Here is a 12676-nt window from a genome sequence, read left to right as displayed (position 1 = left end):
AGGAGCGCCAACCACCGCAGCGCCACGCCACGCCACGCCCGCTCCCGCGAGAGCTGGGGGAGGCTGGGATGCGCATGCGCGACTGGTCGGTGACGGTTGCAGAAGCCGTTGCGAACACAGGCAACATCGGCGCATGGCAGAAAGGGGAACGAATAAATGGGAGGCAAGGAAATCGTATTTGTCTTTCCACTTACCAGCTTTGCTGGCTTTTATGGGCCATTCCGGGTGGGTGAAATCCACTGACTATTGGAAAAGCTTGCCTGCCTTCTAAAATCACAGATTCAACAAAGTACCCACAACACTTTCACCAAGACAAAGACCCCAGGAAAAAAAAACCCAAACTCCGGAAGCTCTTGAAAATTCCTGTTTATTACATTTGAAATTCCATGTTCCAACCTTTCACACATTTTCTGTTCCTTCCAGGCAGTCCCAGATGTGACAACAGGAAGGCAAAAGTGTTTGCTTGTGTCCAAACGAAACCATGGAATAAAAGCCCAATAAAGATATGTTTATACAAAACTCATCTGGTCTTTAATTAAATGCAACGCAAGTAGTATACACAAGCCGATAGGTACAAAAAGTCAGATGCATGAAATAAAAGTTAGCATTTTACCTTTCTTGCACCTTCTGCTGAAATGTGGAACATTTCACAACCGTTACCATGGAGGGAATAAAACACAGCAGCATTAACTTCAGCTCTTATTTACAGAATTTAGATGGTAACATCGTAGAATATTGTTGCTTTTATAAAAAAAATATAAAAGCTATAGCTGTTATCTACCATTGCTGGAGAGCTCTGCTGATGCCAGTGGGTATCACTATTCACAGCTTGATTAACCAGTTATTGTTGTACAGTTCAGGCTATGCCTGCAATGATTATTTCAGTCAGTTCTGAGGGACACTGAATCCTCTCTGACCTTATCACCTTTCCTCCTTCTCCATAGGGCCCTTCATGTGTTTTCCAAATTTCAGTGCTAATGCTGACTGCAGCATTAACACGGCACAATGACGACATGACAACCAAAGGGGATTAAAATATAAAAATTCCTGACCATTTTATTCTTCTGATTTTTTTAACTTCAGTTTCACCTTCTGTTCATGTGAGGAAGCTTTGACTGGTTCAGCTTTCTTTGCAGTTTCAGCAGTTTTCTTTTTTGGGTTTTTCTGTCTGAAACGGACAAGGTCTTCACGTCCAAGTTGAATCATTTTTTCTTCCCACAGCTTTGTTTCATTCTCATACCGAATCTTATCATCTTCAGCAAGCTGCATGTATGGCTGGAAAAAAAAAAGAGGTATTGTTACAGAAGAGGCTTTGTCTGAATAACTGCCACGTCACATCCTTTCCTTTGATGCAAAGGTGACTTCAAACAGGACCTGTGCAGTGCGGATCCCAGGCATTCACCATGGCTGCCAGAAAATCAATAAAAAAATCAAATTTGCACAGAAATACAAAACCTTACCATTGTATTATGGTTATGTCATTAGATGGCCACTCCTGAAGAGCACATTTATTCAATATTGCTACTAATAGCTAAGGCTTTTAAGAACTAGTTTGAGAGAGCAGAGTTGGCTTATATAAGGAAAAAGAACAGGTATTTCTGCAGAACTATTTCAAATTATTTTTCTAAAGGAAGAACATGAACCTAGTGTATGTTCTAAGTACACATTCAAAGCGTCTGGAAGAAGGGCAGTCAGGAGGAAGGACACTAGGGTACAGAATACTTAAAATCTGGAGGTTTAGCCTAGAATTTAGTAAAAAATAAATAAATAAAAAACTCAGTGCCCTGAGATTTTCATGTACCCATCCGCATGCTCATATTTCAATACACTGAGAAAGCTGGCAGAAAACTATCCCAGGGCAATCAAACAAAAAAAAAGTTAACAAAATACCACATGCACACCACTTGCAGACTTCTGTTGCTTTTACCAGTGAAATTCTTTGATGAGCAGTGAATTACTATGCTGGCATTAAAAAAAAGTATTATATATTATTAAGAAAAAACCATCAAATTGTTGCAAATTATTCCACCTTTCTCCCTAAATGCCACCCAAGCATCCATGTCCAGACATACAGAACTTCCATCCTATCCAAATGACTCACATTTTATCAACATTGTAAAGAAACAGTCATTAATGGTATAAAAGTAATGACAGCCTTTTTCAAAATGCATTATAAAAATCTGAGAATCATCCTTGGTATCATATTTTCAGGAACCAAGTTCAAGACTTCCTATGAATTTATTAATTTTGACTCAAGTCTGTCATTTCTTGGTTAGATCAGAGCCTCATCAAAATTCACCGACATACCTGCTTTTGGGAACTGGACAGGTTTTGCCACATATCATGTAATTTCTTCAGCTTTGCCTACAGGATATAAAAGATGCAATGCATTAGAATTATTCTACCAGCAGGCTGACTGCAGAGGGTTACAGATGCCATGCTAGTGAAAGCCAAATACAAACCAATGTAAAAAAGCACAAAGTCACACAACCTTAATACCCCACCCACGCAACGAAGGGAATTAATAAACTATACTGTTCAGTAAGCTGCTGGGCCTCATCTGGGGCATGCTTACGGACAATACAAGCATGAAGCAGTTTAAGTCATTTAGCCTGCTGTGAAAGCAGGCAGGTACAGCAGCTTAGCTGATTTGTAGCAACATGACTACATATCACTAGGTGTTATCAGCTGCATTTAGAACAACCCCTAATTTAAGCCAAGCCCCCTAAGTATTAACCATGTTCACAGGAAACTTTGTACTACTTAAGGAGTATTTGGCCACAGGTGTGTCAAACTGGGCCTCAGCTGACTGGAGATGTCTGCCTTGTACATAGAAAATGAAGGAACAAACTATTTCCACCACTTTGATTTCGTGACTAACTGCATGGGGTAACAAATGCATTGGGCATACAAGTGAGGTCTCCAGCACTTCAAGTAATCCACCAGCATAACTTCAATCACCCCGAAGTGCAGACCTCATGCATCTGCTGAGGAACTCTTCGATGTTTTGTTAACACCAAATGTGCTACAGGAGATACAATAACCACTACTACAGAAATGGTAGCAGGCAATCACAACCATTTGAAAAACTAATCTATTTCTACACCAAAACAAAGGAAAATAGAATTTTCTCCTTACAGAATGAACAGATGGAAGTCTCTAACACTGAAGTGCAAAAAGTTGCACAAACATTGCTACAGCAATTTATACAGGACATGCCACCAGCAGGAGAGCCAGATCACTGCAGCCTAAAAAAGTATAACCTAAACAAAGGAAATCCAGATAATGAACTACTGAACAGTTTTGTTGAAAATTACAGAATCTAAAACAGATTTTCTGGATACAGCAAATCTATTTTAAAGAACAATCTTTCTTGACTTACCGTAGACGAAATTCCCTCACTTGCTTTAAACTTTTCTGACACAAAAATGTTAAAGGCACTTCGAGGTTTTTTAGGTTTTCCAAGCACAGTCAATTCCTTTAAAAACAAAAAGAAAAGTTATTCAATCTGCCAAGTGTGCATTTTTCCAAAGCTAAGCTTACCATTTATCGTCATATTTTATAAAAAGATCAGGCTCAAGTTCTGGGTTTGGTGGCTTATTCCACAAACTGGACTGTATCTCAAAATGCTTTCACCACTCATTAAGACTACTGCTAAACTAAATTAAGAAAAGCTAACAACCTAAATTTTCACAATCCTTTATTGGAGAGGCATGGCTTTGATGGATGGGCCACTTGGTGGATAAGGAATTGGCTGGATGACCACAAGATTTGTGGTCAACAGCTCCATGTCCAAGTGGAACCCGGTGACAAGTGACATTCCTTAGGGGTCAGTATTGGGACTGATCCTGTTCAACATCTTTGTCAGTGATGAAGGTTGAGTGCACCCACAGCAAGTTTGCTGATGACACCAAGCTATGTGGTGCAGTCAACACGCTGGAGGGAAGGGATGCCATCCAGAAGGACCCTGACAAGCTTGAGATATAGGCCCATGTTAACCTCAAAGTTCAACAAAGCGAAGTGCAAGGTCCTGCACATAGGCTGGGGCAATCCCAAGCACAAATACAAACTGGGCAGACACTGGATTGAGAGCAGGTCCGAGAAGGACGTGGGGGTGTTGGCTGATAAGAAGCTCAATGTGACCCAGTAATGTGCGACTGCAGCCCAGAAAGCCAACCATGTGCTACATGGCACCAAAAGGCATGTGACCAGCAGGCAGAGGGAGGTGAGAGTGCTCTACTCTGGTCTCATGAGGCCCCACCTGCAGTACTGCATTCAGCTGTGGGACCCCCAACATAAGAAGGACATGGACTTACTGGAGCAAGTCCAGAGAAGGTCCATGAAGATGATTAGAGGGCTGGAGCATCTCTCATATGGAGACAGGCTGAGAGAGCTGGGCTTGTTCAGCCTGGAGAAGGCTCCAGGCAGATCTTTTAGCAGCTTCCAGTACCTCAAAGGGGTCTATGTGAAAGCTGGAGAGGGACTTTTTTACAAGGGCTTGTAGGGATAGGACAAATGGCCTTGAACTGAAAAACCATAGATTTAGATTAGACATAAGGAAGAAGTCCTTCACTGTGAGGTTGGTGAGACAATGGAACAGGTTGTCCAGAGAAGTTGTGGCTGCCCCATCCCTGGAAGTGTTCAAGACCAGGCTGGATGGGGCTGGGCTTTGAGCAACGTGGTCTACTGGAGCGTGTCTCTGCCCATGGCTGGTTGGAACTGGATTATCTTTAAGGTCCCTTCCAACCCAAACCAGTCTATGATAAAGTACACCTAAGAGATGCGCTTCTGTGCAGCCCTAATTCAACATATCAACAGCTACACGTATAGCAAAGTGTAAAACAAATCCAAAGAAAGTAAGGAAAAAAGACTACTTCAAATAGCTACTACCTGTAGCATGACCCACTGAAGTGACAGATACAAGGCCTTTGTGAGAAGCTATTTCTGGATGCCCTTCCAACCAAACAAGGTATTGCTGGTTCAGATGTCTTTTATTATGCCTCATTTCTCTAGAAGCTTTAGGAATATGAAGAAAAAATCATAGAGAAACTACCTCTAAGCACAAAGGTATGTGATAGTTCTGGTCTTCAAATAGAGCAGAGCTACTAAAATAACTACTAACACCAGCAATTATTTTAGTCCACAGGGTTGGGGGGGGGGTGTTTGTGTTTGTTTAGTTTGTTTCTATGCTTGTGGTGTGGGTTTGTTTGTTTGTTTGTTTGTTTTTATTCTGAATTGATTTTACATTTCTAAGTATTTCATTTCTGCTCTGTGTACTGGACAAACAGACATTAGGTCCCTTGAGAGAAAATAAACCTGAACTTCAAAATACTTACTCTTTTTATCCTCCGTGATCTTCTTTTTGCTTGTTGTCTACTCCTTTCTTCTTTCAAAGCTGCAGCCTGGGCTGGAGTTAGCTGTGCTTTATATGCAGCCATCTCTTTTTCATATCTTTGCCATTCTGTCTTGCTAGCTTCCTCATAAACCTTCAACACAAACAATCACCAACCTTAAAGATGCTTTCAGTCAGAGAAGCACCTGACCATTAAACAAGCTAACACTTTTAACCTGTTAGTAACAAATATTACAGGCTACCCAGGAATATAAGATTTTTAAAGTAAAGTAGCAATTTTAGATCTGTTTGAGTAGCAGAACTGATTCAGAAGAACTCAAATTCGAAACCTTGGCTCCTCCCATTAATTATCTTAGTCACTCTGATAACATCAGATAAATCTTCAGAGGTAGCTCAAAGCAGTAACAATCTTCCATACAAGGAGGAAAAGCTGAAGCTTGGTTGAAATGATTACTCTTAATGTGTGTATACTCAGTGCAGCACCCAAGCGCTCCAGTCACCAAACACATTGCTACACTGGCCAATATCAGGTAGAGAAGCATCACAAACTCATGGCCTTGGTACCAGGGCACCAAAACCAGCTGAGCCAGGCTACCAAGCATCCATGTAACTTGAAAAATCACCATCCTGTTCTCCATTTCAGACATACAAATGGGAAGGCAAACTTTAGACCAAGGCATGTGGTACAAGAAATCCAGAAGGGGTAAAAGAACACTTCAATTCTACTGAACAAAGATATAATATCAGCTAGAAAAGTGCAGTTAGTTCCCAACTGAATCTAATTGCTAACTGCAATCAAGGAAGAACAGTCATTACTTTGCTGCAAATGGCACATATATTCAGAAATGATTAGCAGTTCATAAGCTTGTTTTGCATTATCCCTTGAAATTGCCACTCTTAAAGAAATGTCACTACTTATGATAAAAGTTAACTAGATGAAACTGAAAGAAAGTTACCTGTAAATTAGGTCTCAGGTTACTAGCAGGAAAAAAAAGTTGCGGTCCATCAGAATTAACTGAGGTTTCACCTAACTTATGGATATGAAAGCAGAACAACTCTCCAATATTTATATTATACATGTAATGCACACACATACACAATTACCATTCAAAAATAAATGAGATGCTGGTTCGTAGCGCTACAGCCACGTAGAGCAAGAGATGTGTCACTTCTCTGGCAACATATTAAAAACACTAAAACTAAGGTCATGTGTACTGTTGTCAAAGTATCTTCCTGTATTTGATTTACATAGGAAGGTTTTAGTAGCAGGAGAACTATGGGGGTGGCTTCTGTGGGAAGCTGCTACAAGCTTCCCCTGTGTCCAACAGGGCCAATGCCAGCAGCTTCACAACAGACCTGCTGCTGGACAAGGCGGAGCCCAACAGTGATGGTGGTAGTGCCTCTGGGATAATGTGTGTAGGAAGAGGGGTGGGGGAACAAAAACTTCAGCCAGAGACAGGAGTGAGAATATGTGACAGAAACAGCTCTGCAGGCACCAGGGTCAGTGCAGGAGCAGGGCAAGAAGTGCTCCAGGTGCCAGAGCAGAGGTTCCTCTGAAGCCCGTGGTGCTGACCATTGCAAGGCAGGCTGCCCCCCGCAGCACATGGAGGTCTGTGGTACAGCAGATAGCCAGCTGCAGCCCATGGAGGACACCACGCAGACAGATACTCAAAGGAGGCTGTGACTCTGTGGGAAGCCCAAGGTGGAGCAGGGTCTTTGCAGGACCTGCAACCCCACAGAGAAGCCCACGGTGGAGCAGGTTTGCTGGCAGGACTTGTGACCCCACGGAAGGGACCCACACAGGAGCAGTTTGTGAGTAACTGCAGCCCATGGGAAGCACTTATGTTGGAGAAATTTGTGGAGGACTGTCCTGTGGGAGGGACCCCAGGCTGGAGAAGGGGAAGAGTGTGAGGAGTCCCCCTTCTGAGGAGGAAGGAGCAGCAGAGACAGTACGTGATGAACTGACCACAACTCCCATTCCCCATCCCTCTGAACTGCTATGAGAGAGAGAAATTGAGAATAAAAAGGTTAAGCCTGGGAAGAAAGGGGGGTGGGGTGAGGTGTTTTTTAAGATTTAGTTTTATTTCTCATTATCCTACTGATTCGATTTGTAACAAATTAAACAAATTTCCACCAGTTGAGTCTGGTTTTGCCTCTGACGGTAACTGGTGACTGATCTCTCTTCCTGTCCTTGAGCACTTGGTTATATTTTCTCTCCCCTGTCCAGTTGAGAAGGGGGAGTGACAAGAGTGGCTTTGGTGGGCACCTGGTGCGCACTCAGGGTCAACCCACCACACTTTGCCTGAGTACTTCAAAAAAGCTTCAAATTCTCTTCAGAATTGTTTTTTATGCCTGAACCTATGTATACAAGTACTTTTAAATTGTTGTTTAAAAAAACACAAACAAAGCCCCAACTAAAGAACTATCACGTGCACACGCACACAAAGCAACAAAGAAAAAAAAACAACAAACAAGACACCAAACCAAGTATAACAACTATTATGTACTCAACAGTCTTAGTGCACCACACAAAGTTACAAACTCACCTGCTTCTGTGATGCTGGTAACTCCCTCCAAGCACCTGCCATTTTTATTAGCAGCTCCTTGCTGTTTATTTCTGTACATTAAGATTAGAAAGCAAGAAAATAAAGTTCAATATTCTATCTTCATTTTTTCCCAAGGAAATACATCACTAGTATCTTCTTTCTTTACAAATATATATTTCTGCTTTCACAGAACTAACTTGTTGTGGCAGCTACAGGGAGCTGAAATATTTGGGGGAGAAGGGGAAGTCCCTGCTCTTGGTTCGCACTCGAAAGAAATGTGCATTTTAAACTGAAGCACCATTTCAAGACAGAGACACACCTATTACAACTGCACAAGTTTCACTGTTTTATTATTTTTTTTAGTTTGATTTGGATCCTTTTCTATACAATGCAAGATGGTCTGAAATTGGAGTGGTGACAGCGAAGAAACCAGAAGTAAAATTTCCAGTTCTCATTTTCTTTTTGGCTGGATTCCTCAAAAGGAATATAATGTGACCTTATCCACCTGATACAGTACATAGGCTTTATTATAGTACTTTAGTTACAATATTATTAAACAGAAGTTAAAGTAACTTCTTTCTCTCACAAACAAAATTACAGTGACTTAAATCTGCTCTGGTTTTCGGGTGACTGCGTTTGACTCTGCCCCTTTGGTGAGGTTTCCAGCCAGGCCTGAACTTGTGAAGGAGGAAAAAACATAACAAGAAAAAGGTGGTGGTGGAAAGAGGCCCAAAGCTTTTATTTTCTGGAAAAACCTTTATGAGGCTTTTCCTCTACTTCACACTAAAAGAAAAAAATAGATCTTCCTCTCTCCCACCTCAAATGTAAAGTTCAGCCCCCTCAAGAGTGGGAAAGCAGAACTATGCTTTTATCAGTTATTTGACTTCCAAAATTCTGGAAAACCAAGACAGATGGGAAGTTTTTAGTACATATATACCAATCTTAAAACCTCTGCAAATATGATACTTTTCCAATGCTAAAAGAAAACAGATAAATCATCAGGTTATTTTTGAACACTACCTCCACTGGAACAAGAAAGCCCCAAGATGTCAATTTGTGTGTGAGATACAGTACATTTATTTGCAATTATTGAAACCTGGGAAACATGTGGGAAACTGGTGTGGCACATAACTACAGCATAATCTGCAAGTTCAGTTCTCAGCCTTTCAGGCTGTTGAACTACGGAGCAAAACATGGGATCAAATTGTTTTCTGTACTTAAGTTAACCTCATGACTTGCCCAGTATGATCATAGTTTCTTTAAGCATTTTTACATTCAACAGTGTTTTCCAAATCAGCACTGCATTCCATTTTGCTTCCCTCTAGCAATAGTGACTGCATTGACTATAAATGAAATTTTTGATAATAAATTAAACATATTAAGCAGAACCATTTTCCTCTAGATAAGTTTACTTTTTCTCATACATACTTTAAGGCAATCCATTAGTTTTTAAATTACAAAGCATTAGAATAACATCATACACAGCTTGTTATAGCAGCAATGGTGTACTTCCAATAAAGACAGATTTTAAAGTAACTGAAAACCACAAATCACTCTTAACACGCATGGCCTATGTAAGCTCCTTCTTCAAACATTTTTAAAGTTACACAAAAATGTTCACTATTTTGAGGTACAGAAGATCAAGCTAATACACGTACAGGCAGTAAGTACGGCAATAATGTATTTACTTCAGGTATGCTACAGATAAAGAAGATGGGCTTCGTCTCCGAAACCTGGGTAATATGCTTTGGTTACTTCATAGAATCACAGAATACCCGGTTGGAAGGGCCTCAAGGGAACTGAGATATTTAGGTCCCAAATGACCTCAGCAGAATTAGAAGTCAATTCTTATTGTTTCAGAGATGATCTAGAACATCCTGAGACAAATGTTACCTACAGCATGAACTCAGCCCCAGATAGTTTCCTGACAATTGCAATAGTCTATAGCACTATGAAAGGGCATAGCAATTAATCACAGGAAAACAAATTCCCAAGAAGAGCGACACCTTGGATATTGGCACAGAAGCTGTCTATCTTCTTCAATTTTCCACTAGTGCATTGTCTACAGAATGAGTTAATGCAGAGGATACCATGTAATTTCATGTATGCTCAGGAAAACTTTTGCATTATTTTAAAAATTGCTTTTGCACACATCTTGTACTTTGTTAGCCCTCTTGGCTGTCATGAGCAAAATGTTAGTTACTTCAGCTGCAAGAGAGAGAAAGGGTTGGTTATCTGGGGCATGCAAGGCCAGGCTGGAGGGGGGTTTGAGCAGTTCGGTCTAGTGGAGGGTGTCCCTGCCCATGGCAGAGGGTTTGCAAATAGATGGTCTTTATGGTCCCTTTCAACCCAAACCAGTCTATGATCTTACATTCATCTGGTCCGACCTTTCTTGGCAAAGCACGAACCAGACTAGATGACCCGGCACACTGCCCAGTTGTAACTTAAAAGTGTCCAACACCGGGCAGATTACTAATTGCTCTCACTGTTCACCACATTTATTTTTACAAATAAACACTTCGTTTCAGTTTTCTTCGTTAATCACATTCTGGCGAGAAAACACTGTATACATTTGAACCGAGAGCAGCTTTACAGCAAAACCTCTGGCACGCCTGACATTCTGAGACTTTGCATTTCTAAATGCAAAACGAAGCGAACCGCGAATCCTCTCGCGCCTTCAGACCTCATACCTGGGTTTTTCTGCTTGAAAACTGGACGGTTTTCTACTAAGAAGCGTAAATAGCCGGTCAGAGGCCGCTTCGGGGCCTCATCCGTGCTGATCCCCCTGGAGAAGCATTTCTCAGCCGAGCCGACACCGCAGGCCCTGCACACAACGACAACACCCGTTACCCCCACAGCGCCCGGTAAAGCACACTGCCCTCGCGGGGGGCCAGGCGCACGCGCGGAGGAGCCCCTCACCCGCCGAGGGGCACCCCCGTTCCCGGAGCCGAGCTCCCGCCTCGCCCGCACCTGAGGACCCGGTGCGCGCCGGTGACGACAGTCGCGGCCCGGCCTAGCAACGACCGCACCGTCGCCATGCCTCCGCCAGCCCGCCTGCGCGCGCAGAGGTCGCGCGGCAGCCGCACAGCACCCTGGGACAGCGGCCGCCGCGCGGCGCAAGCGAGGGGCGGGGAAAGAGGTGGAGGGGGCGCACCAAGGTGACCCCGCGGCAGAGCCCGAGCCCGAGCCCGAGCCCGAGCCCGAGCCCGTCCCCGGCCCCGTCCTGCCCCCTCCACGCCGGCAGAGTGCAGTACGCAGGTTCGCCCGTTTGGAGCGTATAGGGGCAGAAAGCGACAGTGACACGGTTGAGCTTGAGGGAGGTGGGGGGGTACCGGCGTGCCTGCACCGTGCAGGTGCGAGGTGCCGCAAAAAAAGGGATGCACGGAATACGGTGCTTCCCCCCACCCCCATAATTTCCCTGAGTGGATAAGAAGACTGTAAGAATTAAAGACTGGGTTCATGCTTTTTAACCAGAGTGTTTATAAGACCAACATTGATTTGGTATTTAAACAGGCTGCAGGGAGAACGCCTGACAGACTGGAGCCGGTCTTCGTTTTCTGATGAGCCTGCTGCTCTCATACTGTGATGGAAAGGCAGTCCTGCACGTATGACACGAGCCGAAAAATGGCCAGTTGAAATACAGCAAGTCGTAAGGTAGCAAGTATTCTGAGATGCAATTCAAACTTCCAGTTTCACACTATTCAATATAGATAATGCAGACTTTTAAATAACTTCTAATACAACTGTATTACTACTGATCTAGGAAAAAAAAAAAAGCTATGGGAACACATTGTGATGATCAACTTTCTACCACTGTTTCAGAGGAAAGTATAAACAGCTGCTTTGTCTGCCCTAGCACCAGTGTATTACTTCAAATATAGTGAAGCACACATTAGCAACAGAATCTTCCACCTTTATTTAACTTAAAATAGCCATGTTTGCTTAAGCCTCCAAGAATAACTGAGCCATTCCCCATCAAGATTTTGTTTCAGAAGTCATCGTTACATCATAAATAAAACCGTAACACAGGAGTAACATTTGCCCATGTGTGACCAACTTACACAACTTAGGTCAGGTCTGTAGGACAGCAAGCATGAAGATAACAACGATCCTCCAGCAGGAATACAAGCTCCTACTGTGCACACTTCCCCTCTCCCAACCACTCCCAATGCCAGTTTTGGCATTCATTAAAATAAAAAGGCCAAATACTGCATTGTCTTAACAATTTATATTATGATGACAAATTTGCCAATTGAAAATCACTTATTTCATGTGCAAGGTACAGAGAAAAAACGATCACATTTTTGTTTTCAGATACCCAAGAATGTAGGGTAGGAAATCAAACTTCTTCCACTTTTAATGCACTTTATAAGTACATATTGCTTCTCTTCAGGAGCACTGGTTTTCTGCGTGGACAGTCTGAAGCAACTGAAGTGATAGTTAATGGAAAGTTGGCTTCAAGTGCAAGTTTACTGTAACATTCTGCTGCTGCAAACACACCACCTCAACAAGTGTTTGATATCACAACACACAATTTCTGCCATCTGTAACACACCATTAAACTAGTTTAAATCCTATATAAAACAACGGGCACAGCATGCTAAATAAATTAGGCAGAAGCTAGCATAAAAATAAATTGCAACACAGTTTTAAGTTTTGAGATGCACGGCTTTCCCCTCGCTGTTGTCTACAGGACACATGCACACATATTTTGATTCTCTAGTGTTAGAATGAGAAATTTAAAAATACGTATGATAAAAAAAATAGCCAAGACAAA

At 42.4% G+C, this 12676-nt stretch overlaps 1 protein-coding gene across 2 annotated transcripts; it reads right to left on the bottom strand.

The window, feature by feature from the left end:
* Positions 1-351: 351 nt before the first annotated feature.
* TFAM (transcription factor A, mitochondrial) lies at positions 352-11007 on the bottom strand. 2 transcript variants are annotated; one of them, XM_061373852.1, is made up of 7 exons: positions 10870-11007; positions 10590-10723; positions 7900-7970; positions 5337-5486; positions 3383-3478; positions 2308-2364; positions 352-1275 (listed from the first exon to the last, which is right to left on the bottom strand). In XM_061373852.1, exons 1-7 carry the CDS (start codon positions 10935-10937, stop codon positions 1057-1059), a joined length of 795 nt encoding a protein of 264 aa, XP_061229836.1. In that variant the 5' UTR covers positions 10938-11007; the 3' UTR covers positions 352-1056. The 2 variants fall into 2 exon arrangements, with proteins under 2 accessions (XP_061229836.1, XP_061229838.1); XM_061373854.1 differs by lacking the exon at positions 2308-2364.
* Positions 11008-12676: the final 1669 nt, after the last annotated feature.

This window comes from Neopsephotus bourkii, unplaced genomic scaffold (genome assembly GCF_033783945.1).
Source record: "Neopsephotus bourkii isolate Nb327-2 ecotype Australia unplaced genomic scaffold, CSIRO-AGI_Nbou_v1 NB_1634, whole genome shotgun sequence".
NCBI classification, from domain to species: domain Eukaryota; kingdom Metazoa; phylum Chordata; class Aves; order Psittaciformes; family Psittacidae; genus Neopsephotus; species Neopsephotus bourkii.
This window is presented reverse-complemented; position numbering and strand designations above follow the sequence as displayed.